This window comes from Chiloscyllium plagiosum, unplaced genomic scaffold (assembly GCF_037043375.1).
Source record: "Chiloscyllium plagiosum isolate Xiang-an unplaced genomic scaffold, Cpla_swu_hap1 HiC_scaffold_45, whole genome shotgun sequence".
Lineage (NCBI taxonomy): Eukaryota > Metazoa > Chordata > Chondrichthyes > Orectolobiformes > Hemiscylliidae > Chiloscyllium > Chiloscyllium plagiosum.
Genome location: NW_028270183.1, coordinates 25,850,317 through 25,872,009, shown reverse-complemented (window position 1 = coordinate 25,872,009; position 21,693 = coordinate 25,850,317). Strand labels below are relative to the sequence as shown.

Here is a 21,693-nt window from a genome sequence, read left to right as displayed (position 1 = left end):
AGGTCAAGGTGAGGGTGATAGGTCGGAGTAGGATGGAGGCGGAGAGGTCAAGAAGAAGACTGCAGGTCAGGAAGGCGGTGCCGGGCTGGAGGGATTCGGCTGAGACAAGGTGGGGGGAGGGGGGATGAAGAAACTGGTGAAGTCCAAGTTCATCCCCTGCGGTTGGAGGGTTCCCAGTCGGAAGATAAGACGCTCCTCCTCCGACCGTCGGGTTGTTGTGGTTTGGCGGTGGATGAGTCCAATGACCTGCATATCCTCGGTGGAGTGGGAGTTGAAATGCTGTGCTACAGGTTGGTTGGGTTGGTTCGTCCGGGTGGCCCAGAGGTGCTCTCTGAATCGCTCCGCAAGTAGGCGGCCTGTCTCCCCAATATAGAGGAGGCCACACCGGCTGCAGCGGATGCAGTAGATGATGTGGGTGGAGGTGCAGGTGAATCTGTGGCGGATATGGAAGTTTCCTTTGGGGCCTTGGAGAGAAGTGAGGGGGGAGGTGTGGGCGCAAGTGTTGCACCTCCTGCGGTTGCAAGGGAAGGTGCCGGGAGTGGAGGTTGGGTCGGTGGGGGGTATGGATCTGACGAGGGAGTCACGGAGGGAGTGGTCTCTACGGAAAGCTGATAGGGGAGGGGAGGGAAATATATCCTTGGTGCTGGGGTCTGTTTGGAGGTGGCGGAAGTGACGGCGGATGATGCGCTGTACATGGAGATTGGTGGGGTGGTAGGTGAGGACCAGTGGGGTTCTGTCCTGGTGGCGGTTGGAGGGGCGGGGCTCAAGGGCGGAGGAGCGGGAAGTGGAGGAGATGCGGTGGAGGGCACCGTCGACCACGTCGGGGGGGGGAAATTGCGGTCCTTGAAGGAGGAGGCCATCTGTGTTGTATGTATTTTGAACTGGTCCTCCTGGGAGCAGATGCGGCGGAGACGAAGGAATTGGGAGAATGGGATGGCGTTTTTACAGGGGGCAGGATGGGAGGAGGTGTAGTCCAGGTAGCTGTGGGAGTCGGTTGGTTTGTAGTAGATGTCCGTGTTGATTCGGTCGCCTGAGATAGAAACAGAAAGGTCTAGGAAGGGGAGGGAGGAGTCCGAGACTGTCCAGGTGAATTTGAGGTTGGGGTGGAAGGTCCATCAAGGTCCCATAAGATGGTATCAAGGTGGTGTGGCAGGAGAAGGGCAGCAGATACATGGGAGCTCCACCGCCTGCAAATTCCCCTCTTGAGTCACTCGTCGTCCTGACTTGAGATTGGAGAAGTGATGGCTAGCAGTATTGTCACTAATCTGGGTTTGTAGATGAGTAATGTTCTGGGGAACTGGAATTGAATCAAACCATAGCAAATAGTAGAAATTAAATTCAATTTTAAAAATCTGGAATTAATCTACTAGTGATCATGAAACAATAGTCAATTATTGGTAATGTCCTACAGGGAGGGAAATCTGCCGTCCTTACCTAGTCTGGCCTCCCTGTGACTCTAGACCCACAGCAATGTGGTTGACTCTCAACTGCCCTGTGAAATGGCCTGGCCAGCCACTCAGTTGTATCGAATACCATGAAGTCTCAACATAGGAATGAAACAGGATGGACTAACTGGTTTCATTGACAGAAGCATCCCCCCTGTTCATCCTGCAAAGTTGTCCTTACATCTGGGGCCATGTGCCAAAATTGGGGGAGAGTGGTCTCACAGACGGGCCAGGCAACAGCCTTATATCGTCAATGTTCCAAACAGCACCATCATCCATCCCTAGATATGTCCTGTCCAACTCGCAAGACAGATCCAGCAGATGCGGTGGCTCTGTGCTATACAGTCAGGAGGCAATTGCCCTGGGAGTCCTCAACATTTACTCTGGACCTCATGAAACCTCATGGCTTCAGGTTAAACATGAGCAAGGAGTCTCCTGTTGATTACTATGTACCGTCCTCCCTTGGCTGGTGAATCGGTACTCTTCCATGTTGTACTACCCTTGGAGGAAGAACAGTCACACAGGAAACAGACCCTTCGGTCCAATTAGTCCATGCTGACCATAATCCCAAACTGAACTGGTCCCACCCACCTGTACTTGGTCCTCCATCCACCATTTCCTTTGGAAGTTCATTACTGATCACAGGCCTCCAGTTTGAAAAACGACCCTCTGCCAAATCAAGCCAACTTTGTATCCAATTGGCAAGCTCAACCTGAATCCTGTGTGACCTAACTTTACTAATTAAAGTCCAAGTAAACAAGGTGTGCGGCTCTGGCCTCGTCAATCTTTGTTACTTCCTCAAAAAACTCCAACTTTGTGAGACATGCTTTCCCTCACGCAAACCCACGCTGACAATCCTCTTCAAATGCATAGAAATCCTATCTTTCAGAATCACTTCCAACAACTTAGCCATCACTGAAGTCAGACTCTCAGGACTGCAGTTCCCAGGCTTCTCCTTGCATTCCTTCCTAAAGAAAGGCTAATGTTAGCCACTCCAGTCATTCAATACCTCCCCTGTATTTGTAGCTGATAGAAATGTTTCTGCTGAGGGGCCCACAGTTTCCTCTCTAGCTTTCCATAAATTCCTGGGAGACACGCGCTCAGCTCTCGGAGGTTTACCAACTTATATTTTCTAAGACCTCCTGCACTTCCTCTTTTGTAATGCGAACTGTTTTCAAAACATCAATATTTATTTCCCTGGGTTCTCTGGCCTCCATTTCTTCCTCCACAGAAAAAAAACTGATGCAAAATATTCATTTAATATCTCTCCCATTTCCTGGGCTGCAACACGAAGACGACCTCTTTGATCGCTAAGGCACTGTACTCTCTCCAATGGCTATCTTGCTCTTGATGTACTTGTAGAATCTCTTTGGATTATCCGAAACCTTATTCAGCAAAGGTGCAAAATGTACTTTAGGTGGGGTTTTCAACAGCACTGGTTTAACAGCAGCACTATTGATCTAGCTGATTGGGTCCCAAAGGACATAGCTGTGTTAGTGGTAGTTGGTGAGGGAACCAACAAGAGGGAAAAACATACCAATCCTGATCCTTACCAATCTGCCAGCTGCAGACACATCTGTCCACGACAGTATCAGTAAGAGTGACCACTGAACTGTCCTTGTGAAGATGCAGTCCCACCTTCACGCTGAGAGAACCCTCCATCATGTGTAGCACTATCACCGTGCTAAATGGGACAGACTTCAAACAGATCTAGCATCCATGATGCACTGTGGACCGTAAACAGAAACAGAATTATACTCCAATCTGTAACCTAATGGCCTGGCATATCCTCCACTCAAGGGATCAACTCTAATGGAGAATGCAGGAGGGCAAGCCAATAGCCATGTTAGGCGTTACCTGAAAATGGGATGTCAACTTGGTGAAGCCGCAAACAGAACCCTTTGGATGGTGAGCAGGATAAGCAGTAATTTTAGGGCAGAGTTGAGAGATTTCAAATCCCACAGATCTAAGCTCCGCAGTCCTGCCACATCCAGTCATGAATGGTGGTGGATGATTAAACAATTCGCTGGAGGAGGAGGCTCCACAATCTTCAACGATGGAAGAGCCAAACACATATACAAATACATTGGACAAACAGGCAGAAAACTAGCCACCTGGATACATGAACATCAACTAGCCTCAAAACGACATGACCCACTCTCACTAGTATCCTCACATATGGATGAGGAAGGGCACCACTTCGACTGGGACAACACATCCATCCGAGGACAAGCCAAACAGAGAATTCCTAGAAGCATGGCATTCCAACTGGAACTCTTATCAACAAACACATTGACTTGGACACCATTTACCACCCCTGCAGAAAAAGAACAGGAAATGACATCACCAATCCAAGGAAACCCAAACATATAAATAGAAATCAGGAAACACCAGCAGTGCTTTGTCCAGAGGCTCACTGAAAATGTTACTCAGTATGGTCATGAAATGTCTGAAAATGAACCTTCCAGCTCAGCAAGCAAACCTACATTCACATATTACTAGTCATTAGATTCTAGCTACAGGTAAACTGTTAAATTAATTGAACTCTAAAAATTGAAGCTCTCACTCTCTCTCACAGACTGACATAACAGGAAAAAACATGAATGGAAGGAAAACTGGGAAGACGTTTTGAAAGTCTTTGTTCACAAGGTCTGTTCAGTTGGTTCTTGCTTCTCCTTTATCTTTTTCCAAATGTTCCCATTGATTTTACACAAGGCCCAGGGTGGCTGTTTCATTTCCGAAAGATCTTTGACTTATCCAATTCAAAAACATCAAATTGCAGCATCGGCTGAAAGAAAAATAAGCTTTTTTTTAATCAGGTGTAAAGTGGCTTACTGCAGAGAAACTGAGAGGGAAAATATTTTGTTCACTGCAGCCTAAGCTGTTCAGCTACCCAACCAGCAGTCACAAATACTGACAGGGAGATAGTCCACAATCCAATCAGCTTCATTTGGAAATGATAACATGGTTCCAGTTCATCTGCACATTACTGTTAGCCACAGCTACAAAAACAGGGCTCATTAATAGGTATCAAATTCCTTGGTTTTAAAACAGGCAGTCATTCCTGAAATCCTGGAATTGCAAAATAGTTATTTCTTTTGAGATCACAGTTTTAAAATGTACAAGAAGTTTTAAAAATCAGGGTATTTATTGTTACGACACAGTCGTGAACCCTTCTGTTAATTAAACCAAACCCCCAGAAAAGGACACCTCGCCTCATAATCTGTTAAAATCTGAGTGACAGAGAACTCCCAAATTCAACTATTTAAAGAAAAAATATCAGTTTAGTCATTAACTCTAAAAGTGAACATTAAACAACAACTATTTACAACTCTCAGCCTCTTTACTCTTAAAGGTTTGTTATCCACCTCCAAACTTTATAACAATAACATGGTTCCAATAAAAACCCGGACTAAAGTTACATCAACTTAATTTCAAATCCTCACAGTGGCTGTCATCTCTGGTGTCCTCCTCCTTTTGGCTGACGATCGCCCTGGGTCATCTCCGGCTGGGAAGATGTTTCATATGAGAAAGGGACCTTTGATAGAGAGTGTTTTGAATGGCATTCACTCTCTGTCTAACTTTCAATCTGCCTGCCTGGTTACTTCCCCCAACATCAGATTGTCTCATTGGTTCAATGTTGGCAAAACAATAAATTCAAATTGATTGGGTTTTAGTATCCTGGAGCATAATTTAAACTGATTGGTCAAATTTGAAATATTGTCAAAATAGCAACTAAAACTCAGGTATCTGTTTCACAGCCAAATATTACATATTTTCAATTTTCCAGTACACTCAGAGACTGCTAGTTAGTCATATGGTAGGTGCTTGTCAGCTCTCGGTGCTTAACAGCTTTCACTCTCTCTTAAAGGTACAGTACACACCTTCAACTTCATAACATTATAATGTTTTCCTCACCATTTATTGGATGTAAGGAATATCAGATCAGCTATGATCCTATTGAATGCTCAATGGGCTAAATGACCTAGACCTTTTCCTGTTTATTATGGTCTTTACCTTCCCATCTACTTGTTGTCATCTATCAAGTTGATGATAATACAGTCACTTCCCTTATCCAGGTCATTAATATATATTGTAAATCATTGTGGCACCAGTCCTGATCACTGTGGAACTCCACCAGTTACAAGTTGCCATCCTGAAATTGCCCCCCTTGTCCCAACTTGCTGCCTTCTTTAGTTCAGCTAATCCTATATCCATGTTCATAGACCACACCCAAACAGCATGGGTCTTTATCTTATTAAGTAGCTAATAGAATCATTTGTAGGCACTTGCTTATTGAACAGTTTTTGGAAATCCACATATATCACATCTACTGCTTCTCCATTATCTATTCTGCTCTGGACCTCCCCAAAAAAGTTGAAACAAATTTGTTAGGCATGGTTTCCTCTTCATGAAACTATTCTGACGGCTTGATCATATTCTATATCTAAATGCTCTGCCATTATATTTTTATAATAGGCTCCAACATTTTCTCAATGAAAGATGTTAAGCTGACTGACCAAAGTCACCTGCTTTTCTCTCCCTCCCTTTTGTAAGGTGGTCAAATCTGAAACATTAATTCTGTTATCCTCTCCATAGGTGCCGTCTGATTGGCTGAACACTTCCACTATTCTTATTTCAGATTCCCAGCAACTGGAGTATTTGCTTCATGTTGGTAGGAGTTTTGTGCTGTTGTAAGCAATGTGCATGAAGCTGGGTATATGTAGTGCCATGATCTACCTTGATCATATAGAATGACAGAACGGGTTGTAATTGGGATGGCATAGTGACTCAGGTTAGCAATGCTGCCTCATTGCACCAGGAACCTGAGGGTTTAATGCCACCCTCGGGCGACTATGTGGAGTTTGCACATTCTCCACTTCTCTGCATGGGTTTCCGCTGAGTGCTCTAGTTTCCTCACAAAGATGTGGAGGGTTGGTGGATGGGCTATGGTAAATTTGCCATCGTACCCATGGAGATGAAGGTTTGATAGATTAGCCATTGGAAATGCAGAGTTACAAAGATAGGGTAAGGTGTGGGTTGGATACTCTCCGAAGGGTTGGTATGACCTTGCCGGGTCAAATGGACAGCTTCCACACTATAAGGACTCTATGATCCTGTGTCTTAGTGCAGTTCTACAAGACTCCACCTGGACTGTTGTATGTAACTTTGGTCACTGTACCCAAGAAAGAGTCCACTTACCACCGAAGGAGTGCTGCAGAGCTTCAGTAGTCTATACCAGGCAAGGTAGGACTGTCCTATTTGGACAGATTGGTTCCACGAGGCCTATTTCCACTAGAGTTTCAAAGAAATATGATAGGATATAATCAAAATGTATTAAATTCTCACAGGGCTAGCCAGACTAGATACAGGGAGGACATTTCCCCTGCTCGAGGAGTCTAGAATCAGGGGACACAGGTATTAGGATATAGAGTGGACTATTTAAGATGGAGATAAAGAAAAGATTTCTTCAGTAAAATGCTGGGGAACCTGTGAAATCCTGTACCACGGAATATATCCAAGAAAGAGATACATTTTGAGATTTTAAAAAGCATCAAGAGAGACAATAGAATATACCACTGCCACAGCTGATCAGCTGTGTTCATATTGAATGACAGAGTGAACATGAAGTGATCCTGGTGAATTAGTGATCCTGGTGTGTGTGAGGACCTAAATGGCCTCCTCCTCTTTCTATATACTACAGTGCAGACCGAATCAAAATGCCAGCATCTTCAAGTCAGAGAACAGGGAAAGCTGTAAATCAAGTCAGATAGTAAACACTGGTCTCTATAAAATAAATTTATTTCATTCTTATAATTTTCCAAAATACATATTTTAAAATCCACTATAATACAATTTATAAAAATATGCCACGCTTTGATAAATACTATATACAACGCAGGAATGAATGCACAAGTTCAACTAACTGCACTTCAGCTGCTGACTGGTGTCGGGGAGCGATGCAGAATCTCAAGCAGACATTACAATCCTGATGTGGAGGAGCCGGTGTTGGACTGGGCTGGACAAAGTGAAAAATGCCACAACACCAGGTTACAGTCCAACAGGTTTATTTGGAAGCATTAGCTTTCGGAGCGCCTCCAAATGAAACCTGTTGGACTATAACCTGGTGTTATGTGATATTTTAACTTTGTACAATCCTGACATCTGACAAAAACAATGCAGCAGATACTGTAACCTACACGGGATGTCCGTGTAGGGGAGTTACAGCCACCTTTCCATTTTGACAAAAAACAAGACTTCAATGCATTTTCTGTATCATTGAGAAGTTTTAATCCTACAAATAAGTTGAGGAATTAAAGTTGTTGTCAAATGTATCGAGCCTTAGTTGGCTTTTGCCGAGCCTAAGTACTGGCAGAAAACCCAGCAATCAGTGATAAACCAACTGTTTTAAATGTCGTGGTTAATCAGCCAACATAGATGATCAGGTTCAGAGATTAGGCAGTTTCCCCTTTTGGTGGTTGGTGGGGAACAAAGGAAAACAAACACTGCTTTCCCTCCTTATTCCTCTCCTTAACGAATGGCCGGCAGCTCTTACACACGGTCAGTTTCAGACGAAATGGATGTCCACCAACACGTCAATCAGCTCCAGACTGGCTCTAACAGAAAAATAATCGGGCACCTCTTCCACCGCATCACCTGCCTTTTTAACATGGAGATCCATGAGAGACACAACACTTTCACACTGGAAACAAGTCCACCCTTTGGCTGGTATGGGAATTCAGTAACTCAATCCCAGGCAGGACAAACACACAGGCACAGTTTCACAAAAGGCTCAAAACCTACAGAAAGGATACAGGCTTCTGAAACACAGCCATTCATAATCTCCAAGATACCTGAAGACGCCTTGTGCAATTTGAAATACAGAGAAACTGTTATGAATTCTCCCAGAAGTAGGTAAGAGGGGTAGCTGCCAAAAAGTGCCCAAAGGCTCCAGTCTGTGTTGTTGCTGCAGGTGGTAAGCAAATTATTCACTGATGAGATGCTACAGTCCAGTTAAAAATAGTTTAGACTAAAAAAAAAACTAAAGATGCACTACAGCAGACTATGGTCCTGCTCAGCTTTCAGTGCAGGAGATAGTGCTACACTCACACAAACAGAGATAGTTATTGTCTGAAAAGCCTACTCTGTAGAATAATGGAGTACTCTCTTGTTTGTACAATATTTTCTTTGAAAGGAGAGCCACTCTGGGCGTCAGCACGTTCTCCTTGTCCTAGAATGAGAGCAGAGGGACGCATGTTCAAATCTGATTGGCCTGCAGCCTCTCCTTCCGCCCAGTCCCTCACCAGCGTTCAAGAGGTTGAAAAGTCAGCTTTTAGTCTAAGAACTTGTGGATGTCATTGTTGAGTCGGAAGGATGGCTGGATCACTTCGTTCAGCTGGGGACAGTCGTAGCTGCATTTACAGGATTGGATCATCATCATATTCTTGCTGAAGCTGTGACCATCCTCACAGTGAAACTGGACACGGATTGTTCGGGTTTTTCGTGGTGAACAACAGCGTTGGTCTGTGCACAAGCCGCAGGAGTTTGGCTGATATTGTTTTACGCTCTTGCAAGCAGCACAGGTAAAACGAACTGGTTGCAGCGCCTTTTGGGTTCTGGTGCATTTCTTCCCTTTCTGAAAGAGGGAACGGAACAGTTTCAAGGAGTCTGACTTGCTCAATCATCTTAGCTACTACGTCCTGAAAACTCCTTATGTTTAACAAAGAGATTCGTTCTTTGCCCCCTAACTTAAACAGGCGGCACAGTGGCTCAGTGGTCAGCACCGCTGCCTCACAGCACCAGGGACCCTGGGTTCGATTCCAGTGTCTGTGGGGGCTTCAAAGATGTGCAGGTCAGGGTGAATCGGCCAAGCTAAATTATCCATAGTGTTAGGTGCATTAGACAGAGGGAAATGGGTCTGGGTGGGTTACTCTTCGGAGGGTCGGTGTGGACTGGTTGGGCCGAAGGGCCTGTTTCCAGAATGTAGGGAATCTAATCAATTTAATAAAAAGGTCATTATTAGCTTACCCTGTGGGAATATTTACAGGAGACAAATCATTCAGTTTCTCCAAACCATTGGAGTAAGTTCTCATCAGGTTCACTCAAGACATTCCTGGGATGAAGGGTGGGCTTTGTTGAGCAAGTTGGGCCCACATTCTTTGGGAAGGCAGCATGGCTGCTGGGAAGGTGGCTTCACCTCATGGAGGGGAGGGGGGGGGAGGGGGAGGTGGCGAAATCTAGAACTGGGGATACATTTTAAAGCGATGGGCTCCCCCATTTAAAAAATGGAGAGGAGGTGGAATTTATTCTCCGAGAGGGTGGTCAATCTTCGGGATTCCCTTCCCCCAACAAGTAGCGCAGTCTTGATCACTGAACAGGTTCAAGGCTGAGGTGGACATTTGAGACTGTTAAGGAAATTCAGCATTATTGGGAATGGGGGCGGGGCAGGCAGGAGGAGATGACACTACACAATCAGATTAGCCACAATGGAGGAGGCTTAAGGGGCTAAATGGTCTTGTTTTTATTCATCTTTCATTGGATACAGGAGGAGCAGCAAGGTCAGCATTGATGACCCAGTCCAAACTGCCATTGCTAGGACCATCCTCAGGCCGAGAGTGAAGACTGAGCCACATGACTCTAGGTCTGCAGTCACAGGTGGGTCAGACCAGATGAACACGGCAGATTTCCCCCCCGAGAAAGGACATGAGGTAACCAGGTGGGTTTTTCCAATAATCAATGATAAATTCACTGTCACCACTACTGAGATGGGTTTTCAACTCTAGATTTTGCTAACAGAGTTTAAATTCCACCAGCTGCCATGGGATTTGAACCATGTCTAGGGCTCCAAGGAGAAATCCAGTGAATTTCTTGCAAGCGTCAGCTGTTTGCTGGTCCTGAGGGATGAGCATGTCCACTTTGTACCCATCTTGCAGCTACAGCATCAGCTGACATCTTCCTCCTTGGGATCCTCCAACCCCCCACGGCATCAATATGGGATTTCACCAGTTTCCTCGTCTCCCCTCCCCCCACCCTATCCCAATCCAACCTTCCAACCTGGCACCACTCTCTTGAACTACCCATCTTCCTTCCCATCTATCTGACCTATCACTTTCACCCCCACCTCCATCTACCTTCCCCCAGCCCCACCCATTTATCTCTCGGCTCCCCTGGCCCACAAGCCTCATTCCTGATGAAAGGGCTTATACCCGAAACATTGACTTCCCGGTTAGTCTTGTAGAACTCCTCTCACCTTGAGTTTGGGATAGAAGGTGTGGCTGCAGTCTCGAATCTGACACAAGCGTGTCTCTTTCTTCAGCTCGCACTCAGGGTTGTCATTGCTGACCCTAGTGGACACACCAAGTCCGCAGGACTTTGAGCATTCAGACCACTGGGTTGTCTGGACTGTGCACCTGTGCTGAGGGAATCTCTGTCCTTCAAGCAGCACTCTCCAGGCTGAAACAGCAAATGACAAGTGGTTTTAAAAATCCAGTCAGGCAAAACATAATATTTCGTAAACAGGACCGCAGGGATTTCTTAAAATAGAAAACTCAGAGGAACTGGAATTGCAAAAAGGTTTTGATTTCATGGAAACTATTTGGGTGATATTTTAGTCTTGTTTCGTCAAATAGCAACCGAACACATGCAGTGGCTAAAACTGGTCTGTGGATGTTCACGTTCGTGTAAGCAGACAGGGCACTGGACTGATCAACCAATTCAAGCAACTCACCGGGTTGATTTGTCAGAGAGTGCTGCTTTTTTTGAATTAGCTCGCTGCTGCTGATCCCGGCCAGGTAAACCAGCCAGCGAAACGCCACGCTCTGATGTTTTGATTTCTCCTTATCACAGACAAATGTCTCACAGCACTGTCCCGGGACCTTTACCAGGCGGTGACGGAGGCAGTTCCCCCCAGTCAGGGGGAGTTGCTGAGGGCAGAGGGGAATGCAGCCCACTGCTCCATCGATGCAGGTGCACTGGTGTTTACAGTTTGACTGGAAGTTCTCACTGTGCTGGTAAATCCTGCCATTGTACTCACATGTTCTGCCCTCGGATCTCGCTGTTAAGAGAAGGTGAACACTGGTCAGAGCTGCTCCCCACTCTTTCACCAACATACAATTCAAACCGAATCCAACTGCAGCTGCCCCCTCTCCCCATGCACTGCCCATTTGTATGGACACCGTTCGCCCTCCTTCCCCTGGGCACTGCCAACCCCCCCCATGGCAGTGGCACTAACCTCTGCAGATACCTCCTCCTTCAGTCACTCCTGCCCCCTGGTTACACTCCAGCCCCTTCAGGTGGTCACAGGGTCTCTGGAGACTGCAATCATCATTGAGCTGCCGGGCACAGACTCTGCAACATCCACATCCATCAGAGAGCAGGGTGACCCCAGGAGGACAGTGGCCTGGCCTGGGGGGACAGTTACACTCAGCTGGGCACTGCCCCCTCACCTACAAAACACAAAAACAACCTGCTGTCACTCACAGCACAGTAAGGGAGGGGGGGGCACATCCCTCAACACCCCCACCCCCCCCCCCCAACGCAGAGAGGGAGGGGGGGCACATCCCTCAACACCCCCACCCCCCCCCAACACAGAGAGGGAGGGGGGGGCACATCCCTCAACACCCCCACCCCCCCCCCCAACACAGAGAGGGAGGGGGGCACATCCCTCAACACCCCCACCCCCCCCCCAACACAGAGAGGGAGGGGGGCACATCCCTCAACACCCCCACCCCCCCAACGCAGAGAGGGAGGGGGGGCACATCCGTCAACACCCCCACCCCCCCAACGCAGAGAGGGAGGGGGGCACATCCCTCAACACCCCCACCCCCCCAACGCAGAGAGGGAGGGGGGGCACATCCGTCAACACCCCCAACCCCCCCCCAACACAGAGGGGGAGGGGGGCACATCCCTCAACACCCCCAACCCCCCCCCCCCAACGCAGAGAGGGAGGGGGGCACATCCCTCAACACCCCCAACCCCCCCCCAACACAGAGAGGGAGGGGGGCACATCCCTCAACACCCCCAACCCCCCCCAACACAGAGAGGGAGGGGGGCACATCCCTCAACACCCCCAACCCCCCCCAACACAGAGAGGGAGGGGGGCACATCCCTCAACACCCCCAACCCCCCCCAACACAGAGAGGGAGGGGGGGCACATCCCTCAACACCCCCAACCCCCCCCAACACAGAGAGGGAGGGGGGCACATCCCTCAACACCCCCACCCCCCCAACACAGAGAGGGACACACGCTGAGTGTACACACCCCCCCACACAAACCCGCACAACACAGAGGGACACACGCTGAGTATACACACACCCCCACCCCCCCCACACACACCCACAACACAGAGAGGGACACACGCTGAGTATACACACACCCCCACCCCCCCCACACACACCCACAACACAGAGAGGGACACACGCTGAGTATACACACACCCCCACCCCCCCCACACACACCCACAACACAGAGAGGGACACACGCTGAGTATACACACACCCCCACCCCCCCCACACACACCCCCAACACAGAGAGGGACACATGCTGAGTGTACACACCCCCCCACACAAACCCGCACAACACAGAGGGACACACGCTGAGTATACACACACCCCCACCCCCCCCACACACACCCACAACACAGAGAGGGACACACGCTGAGTATACACCCCCCCCCCCACCCGCACACACACCCCCCCAACACAGAGAGGGACACATGCTGAGTGTACACACCCCCCCACACAAACCCGCACAACACAGAGGGACACACGCTGAGTATACACACACCCCCACCCCCCCCACACACACCCACAACACAGAGAGGGACACACGCTGAGTATACACCCCCCCCCCACCCGCACACACACACCCCCAACACAGAGAGGGACACATGCTGAGTGTACACACCCCCCCACACAAACCCGCACAACACAGAGGGACACACGCTGAGTATACACACACCCCCACCCCCCCCACACACACCCACAACACAGAGAGGGACACACGCTGAGTATACACCCCCCCCCCCACCCGCACACACACACCCCCAACACAGAGAGGGACACATGCTGAGTGTACACACCCCCCCACACAAACCCGCACAACACAGAGGGACACACGCTGAGTATACACACACCCCCACCCCCCCCACACACACCCACAACACAGAGAGGGACACACGCTGAGTATACACCCCCCCCCCCCACCCGCACACACACACCCCCAACACAGAGAGGGACACATGCTGAGTGTACACACCCCCCCACACAAACCCGCACAACACAGAGGGACACACGCTGAGTATACACACACCCCCACCCCCCCCACACACACCCACAACACAGAGAGGGACACACGCTGAGTATACACCCCCCCCCACCCCCACACACCCCCCCCCACAACACAGAGCTGGAGTACACACTGAATGTACACACCCACCCACCTCCACCCCCACACCACCCCCCCCCCCCCCCCCCCCCCCCCACAACACAGAGCTGGGACACACACTGACTGTACACACACCCCACCACCCACAAAACAGAGCTGGGGTACACGCTGAGTGTACACCACCCCCCCCACCTCTACACACACCCCACACAACACAGAGAGGGACACACACTGAGTGTACACACACCCCCCCCAACCACACAGAGAGGGACACCCACTGAGTGTACACACCCCCGCCACCCCCCATAACACAGAGGGGGGCACACACTGAGTGTACACACACACACACCCCCACCACCCAGAGAGGGACACCCACTGAGTGTACACACACCCCCAGCCCCCACAACACAGAGGGGGGGCACACGCTGAGTGTACCCCCCTGACCTTCACACACAGCCCACACAACAGAGAGAGGGACACACACTGAATGTACACATCCCCCCCCACCCCACCCCACCCCACCCCCACACACACCCCAGCCCAGAGGGGCATGTACCCCCTGATGGATTAAACTGGCAGCAGCTCACCTGAGGCAGCAGCAGGGAATCCAGGGGCAGGAGCAGACTCAGGAACACCAACCTCTCCATCATCTGTCTGCTCTCCCTGGGGCAGAGTGAGGGGATACAGGTCCAGGGCTTCCCTTCGGAGCCCACTGCTCACTGCCCACTGCCCACTGCTCACTGCCCACTGCTCACTGCCCACTGCCCACTGCTAACTGCCCACTGCTCACTGCCCACTGCTCACTGCCCACTGCCCACTGCTCACTGCCCACTGCCCACACCCTCTCTCACACACACACTCCTTCCCTGAATTCCTCTTCCCTCACCCTGTGCCTCAGCTCCTTCTTCTGTCTGTCTGTCTGTCTCTCTCTCTCTCTCTCTCTCTCTCTCCCTCTCTGTCTCTCCCTCTCTCTCTCTCTGTCTCTCTCTCTCTCTCTCCTGCTGTTAATTATGCTTCCTGCGTCCCTTACCCTTGGTTCTCTCTATCTGCCAGTCTATGCTGTTTTATTTCTATCAGTATTGTTCTGTTTTCGCTGTTCTCCCTGTCTCTAGGCCAGTTTTTCTAGATCTCTCTGTGATATTGTCTCTAGCTGTCCCAATTCAGTTGTGTGTGTGTGTCCCTCTCTCTCTTTCTGTCACTCTGTCCTGATCACTACCTCTCTCTGTATTACCCTGTCCCTGTCCCTGTCCCTGTCCCTGTCCCTGTCCCTGTCCCTGTCCCACCAATGTCTCTGTCTCTGTCTCTGTCTCTGTCTCTGTCTCTGTCTCTGTCTCTGTCTCCCTGTGCTGCCTATTACTGTGCTATTCTCTCTCTGACTGTACCTCTGCCTCATCCCCCACTAATTATACTGTACTCCCCTTGCAGTATCAGCCTTCTCATTGGCTAGCCAGCTGTCTGCCTGTCCAATCAGGGAGGAGTCTCTCCCCCAGACATTCCACTCTGAAACTCAGTGCTGAGCTGCGGATCTGCTCTCTCGGATGAATGGAGCTCATTCATAAAGTGGGGACAGAGCTGCAGTAACAAGCAGTCTCACTCAGTCTCACTCAGTCTCACACAGTCTCACTCGGTCTCACACAGTCTCACTCGGTCTCACACAGTCTCACTCAGTCTCACACAGTCTCACTCAGTCTCACTCAGTCTCACCCAGTCTCACCCAGTATCACCCAGTCTCACTCAGTCTCACACAGTCTCACTCAGTCTCACTCAGTCTCACCCACTCTCACCCACTCTCACTCAGTCTCACACAGTCTCACTCAGTCTCACCCAGTCTCACCCAGTATCACCCAGTCTCACTCAGTCTCACTCAGTCTCACCCAGTCTCACCCAGTATCACTCAGTCTCACTCAGTCTCACCCAGTCTCACTCAGTCTCACTCAGTCTCACCCAGTCTCACTCAGTCTCACTCAGTCTCACTCAGTCTCACCCAATCTCACACAGTCTCACTCAGTCTCACCCAGTCTCACCCAGTATCACTCAGTCTCACTCAGTCTCACCCAGTCTCATTCAGTCTCACCCAGTCTCAGTCTCACTCGGTCTCACTCGGTCTCACTCGGCCTCACTCAGTCTCACCCAGTCTCACTCAGTCTCACACAGTCTCACTCAGTCTCACTCAGTCTCACTCGGTCTCACACAGTCTCACTCAGTCTCACTCAGTCTCACTCGCTGTCACTCAGTCTCACTCGGTCTCACACAGTCTCACTCAGTCTCACACGGTCTCACTCAGTCTCACTCGGTCTCACTCTTTCTCACTCAGTCTCACACAGTCTCACTTGGTCTCACACAGACTCACAGAGTCTTCTCAATCTCAGTCGCAGAGTCTTTTCAGTCTCACTCAGTCTCACTCAGTCTCTGTCTCACTCGGTCTCACTCGGTCTCACTCGGTCTCACACAGTCTCACACAGTCTCACTCGGTCTCACTCAGTCTCACTCAGTCTCACTCAGTCTCACACAGTCTCACTCAGTCTCACACAGTCTCACTCAGTCTCACTCAGTCTCACTCAGTCTCACTCAGTCTCACCCAATCTCACACAGTCTCACTCAGTCTCACCCAGTCTCACCCAGTATCACTCAGTCTCACTCAGTCTCACCCAGTCTCATTCAGTCTCACCCAGTCTCAGTCTCACTCGGTCTCACTCGGTCTCACTCGGCCTCACTCAGTCTCACCCAGTCTCACCCAGTCTCACTCAGTCTCACACAGTCTCACTCAGTCTCACTCAGTCTCACTCGGTCTCACACAGTCTCACTCAGTCTCACTCAGTCTCACTCGCTGTCACTCAGTCTCACTCGGTCTCACACAGTCTCACTCAGTCTCACACGGTCTCACTCAGTCTCACTCGGTCTCACTCTTTCTCACTCAGTCTCACACAGTCTCACTTGGTCTCACACAGACTCACAGAGTCTTCTCAATCTCAGTCGCAGAGTCTTTTCAGTCTCACTCAGTCTCACTCAGTCTCTGTCTCACACAGTCTCACTCGGTCTCACTCAGTCTCACACAGTCTCACTCGGTCTCACTCGGTCTCACTCGGTCTCACTCAGTCTCACTTGGTCTCACTCAGTCTCACTCAGTCTCACACAGTCTCACACGGTCTCACTCAGTCTCACTCAGTCTCACACGGTCTCACTCGGTCTCACTCGGTCTCACTCGGTCTCACTCAGTCTCACTCGGTCTCACACAGTCTCACACAGTCTCACTCGGTCTCACACAGTCTCACACAGTCTCACTTAGTCTCACTCAGTCTCACTCAGTCTCACACAGTCTCACCCGGACTCAGTCTCACCCAGTCTCACACAGTCTCACACGGTCTCACTCAGTCTCACTCGGTCTCACACAGTCTCACACGGTCTCACAGTCTCACACAGTCTCACTCGGTCTCACTCGGTCTCATTCGGTCTCACACAGTCTCACAGTCTCACACAGTCTCACTCGGTCTCACTCGGTCTCACTCAGTCTCACTCGGTCTCACACAGTCTCACACAGTCTCACTCGGTCTCACACAGTCTCACACAGTCTCACTCGGTCTCACACAGTCTCACTCAGTCTCACTCGGTCTCACACAGTCTCACACAGTCTCACACAGTCTCACTCGATCTCACACAGTCTCACTCAGTCTCACACGGTCTCACACAGTCTCACTCAGTCTCACACAGTCTCACTCGGTCTCACTCGGGCTCACTCGGTCTCACTCAGTCTCACTCGGTCTCACACAGTCTCACACAGTCTCACTCGGTCTCACACAGTCTCACACAGTCTCACTTAGTCTCACTCAGTCTCACTCAGTCTCACACAGTCTCACCCAGACTCAGTCTCACCCAGTCTCACACAGTCTCACTCAGTCTCACTCGGTCTCACACAGTCTCACACGGTCTCACAGTCTCACACAGTCTCACTCGGTCTCACTCGGTCTCACACAGTCTTACTCGGTCTCACTCGGTCTCACACAGTCTCACTCAGTCTCACTCAGTCTCACACAGTCTCACTTGGTCTCACTCAGTCTCACACGGTCTCACTCAGTCTCACTCAGTCTCACACAGTCTCACTCGGTCTCACACAGTCTCACTCAGTCTCACAAGTCTCACTCAGTCTCACAGTCTCACACAGTCTCACTCGGTCTCACTCGGCCTCACTCAGTCTCACTCAGTCTCACTCGGTCTCACACAGTCTCACACAGTCTCACTCGGTCTCACACAGTCTCACACAGTCTCACTCAGTCTCACTCAGTCTCACACAGTCTCACCCGGACTCAGTCTCAATCAGTCTCACCCAGTCTCACACAGTCTCACTCAGTCTCACAGTCTCACAAAGTCTCACACAGTCTCACTCGGTCTCAATCAGTCTCACTCGGTCTCACTCGATCTCACTCGGTCTCACTCGGTCTCAGACAGTCTCACTCGGTCTCACTCGGTCTCACACAGTCTCACACAGTCTCACACAGTCTCACTCAGTCTCACACAGTCTCACTCAGTCTCACACGGTCTCACTCAGTCTCATTCAGTCTCATTCAGTCTCACTCAGTCTCACACAGTCTCACACAGTCTCACTCGGTCTCACTCAGTCTCACTCGGTCTCACACAGTCTCACACAGTCTCACTCGGTCTCACACAGTCTCACACAGTCTCACTTAGTCTCACTCAGTCTCACTCAGTCTCACACAGTCTCACCCGGACTCAGTCTCACCCAGTCTCACACAGTCTCACACAGTCTCACTCGGTCTCACACAGTCTCACACATTCTCACTTAGTCTCACTCAGTCTCACTCAGTCTCACACAGTCTCACCCGGACTTAGTCTCAATCAGTCTCACCCAGTCTCACACAGTATCACTCAGACTCACAGTCTCACAAAGTCACACACAGTCTCACTCGGTCTCACTCGGTCTCAATCAGTCTCACTCGGTCTCACTCGGTCTCACCCAGTCTCACACAGTCTCACTTGGTCTCACTCAGTCTCACACGGTCTCACTCAGTCTCACTCGGTCTCACTTGGTCTCACGCAGTCTCACTCAGTCTCACACAGTCTCACTCATTCTCACAGTCTCACACAGTCTCACTCGGTCTCACTCGGTCTCACTCAGTCTCACTCGGTCTCACACAGTCTCACACAGTCTCACTCGGTCTCACACAGTCTCACACAGTCTCACTTAGTCTCACTCAGTCTCACTCAGTCTCACACAGTCTCACCCGGACTTAGTCTCAATCAGTCTCACCCAGTCTCACACAGTCTCACTCAGACTCACAGTCTCACAAAGTCTCACACAGTCTCACTCGGTCTCACTCGGTCTCAATCAGTCTCACTCGGTCTCACTCGATCTCACTCGGTCTCACTCGGTCTCACACAGTCTCACTCGGTCTCACTCGGTCTCACACAGTCTCACTCAGTCTCACTCAGTCTCACTCAGTCTCACACACTCTCACTCGGTCTCACTCGGTCTCACTCAGTCTCACAGTCTCACTCGGTCTCACTCGGTCTCACTCGGTCTCACTCTTTCTCAGTCTCACACAGTCTCACACAGTCTCACTCGGTCTCACTCGGTCTCACTCAGTCTCACACAGTCTCACACAGTCTCACTCGGTCTCACTCGGTCTCACTCAGTCTCACACAGTCTCACTTAGTCTCACTCGGTCTCACTTAGTCTCACTCAGTCTCACACAGTCTCACACAGTCTCACTCAGTCTCACACAGTCTCACTTGGTCTCACTCAGTCTCACACAGTCTCACACAGTCTCACTTAGTCTCACACAGTCTCACTCGGTCTCAGTCTCACACAGTCTCACACAGTCTTACTCAGTCTCACACATTCTCACACAGTCTCACTCGGTCTCACTCAGTCTCACTCGGTCTCACAGTCTCACTCAGTCTCACACAGTCTCACTCGGTCTCACTCAGTCTCACACATTCTCACTCAGAGTCTTCTCAATCTCAGTCTCAGAGTCTTCTCAGTCTCACTCAGAGTCATGCAGTCTTACTCAGTCTCACTCAGTCTCACTCAGTCTCACTCGGTCTCACTCAGTCTCACAGTCACACACAGTCTCACCCGGTCTCACAAAGTCTCACCCAGTCTCACACAGTCTCACACAGTCTCACTCAGTCTCACACAGTCTCACTCAGTCTCACACAGTCTCACTCAGTCTCACACAGTCTCACACAGTCTCACACGGTCTCACTCGGTCTCACTCAGTCTCACACAGTCTCACTCAGTCTCACAGTCACACACAGTCTCACCCGGTCTCACAAAGTCTCACCCAGTCTCACACAGTCTCACACAGTCTCACTCAGTCTCACACAGTCTCACTCAGTCTCACACAGTCTCACTCAGTCTCACACAGTCTCACACGGTCTCACTCATTCTCACTGGGTCTCACTCTTTCTCACTCTGTGCTGTTCCAGCAATAAAGTTTCAACTCACACAGTCTCACTCAGAGTCTTCTCAATCTCAGTCGCAGAGTCTTCTCAGTCTCACTCAGTCTCACTCAGTCTCCGTCTCACACAGTCTCACTCGGTCTCACACAGTCTCACTCAGTCTCACTCGTTCTCACTCAGTTTCACTCAGTCTCACACAGTCTCACACGGTCTCACTCGGTCTCACTCAGTCTCACATGGTCTCACTCGGTCTCACTCGGTCTCACACAGTCTCACTCGGTCTCACTCGGTCTCACTCGGGCTCACTCAGTCTCACACAGAGTCAGTCTCACTCAGTCTCACTCAGTCTCACCCAGTCTCACCCAGTATCACCCAGTCTCACTCAGTCTCACCCAGTCTCACCCAGTATCACTCGGTCTCACTCGGTCTCACTCGGTCTCACTCGGTCTCACACAGAGTCACTCAGTCTCACTCAGTCTCACACAGTCTCACACAGAGTCAGTCTCACTCAGTCTCACTCAGTCTCACCCAGTCTCACCCAGTCTCACCCAGTATCACCCAGTCTCACCCAGTCTCACCCAGTATCACTCAGTCTCACTCGGTCTCACTCGGTCTCACTCGGTCTCACACAGAGTCACTCAGTCTCACAGTCTCACACAGAGTCAGTCTCACTCAGTCTCACTCAGTCTCACCCAGTCTCACCCAGTATCACTCAGTCTCACTCGGTCTCACTCGGTCTCACTCGGTCTCACTCGGTCTCACACAGAGTCACTCAGTCTCACTCAGTCTCACACAGTCTCACACAGAGTCAGTCTCACACAGTCTCACTCAGTCTCACACAGTCTCACAAAGCCTCACTCGGTCTCACTCGTTCTCACTCAGTCTCACCCAGTCTCACACAGTCTCACTCAGTCTCTCTCAGTCTCACACAGTCTCACAAAGTCTCACTCGGTCTCACTCAGTCTCACTCGGTCTCACACAGTCTCACTCAGTCTCACTCGTTCTCACTCAGTTTCACTCGGTCTCACACAGTCTCACACGGTCTCACTCATTCTCACTGGGTCTCACTCTTTCTCACTCAGTCTCACACAGTCTCACTTGGTCTCACACAGTCTCACACGGTCTCACTCGGTCTCACTCGGTCTCACATGGTCTCACTCGGTCTCACTCGGTCTCACACAGTCTCACTCGGTCTCACTCGGTCTCACTCGGGCTCACTCAGTCTCACTCGGTCTCACTCAGTCTCACTCGGTCTCACACAGTCTCACTCAGTCTCACTCGTTCTCACTCAGTTTCACTCGGTCTCACACAGTCTCACACGGTCTCACTCATTCTCACTCGGTCTCACATGGTCTCACCCGGTCTCACTCGGTCTCACACAGTCTCACTCGGTCTCACTCGGTCTCACTCGGGCTCACTCAGTCTCACTCGGTCTCACTCAGTCTC

At 50.3% G+C, this 21,693-nt stretch overlaps 1 protein-coding gene across 1 annotated transcript; it reads right to left on the bottom strand.

The window, feature by feature from the left end:
- Positions 1–7,235: 7,235 nt before the first annotated feature.
- LOC148136419 (CCN family member 1-like) lies at positions 7,236–15,097 on the bottom strand. Its single transcript, XM_087983135.1, has 5 exons — positions 14,418–15,097; positions 11,677–11,890; positions 11,173–11,499; positions 10,696–10,898; positions 7,236–9,081 (listed from the first exon to the last, which is right to left on the bottom strand). Exons 1-5 carry the CDS (start codon positions 14,478–14,480, stop codon positions 8,779–8,781), a joined length of 1,110 nt encoding a protein of 369 aa, XP_087839261.1. The 5' UTR covers positions 14,481–15,097; the 3' UTR covers positions 7,236–8,778.
- Positions 15,098–21,693: the final 6,596 nt, after the last annotated feature.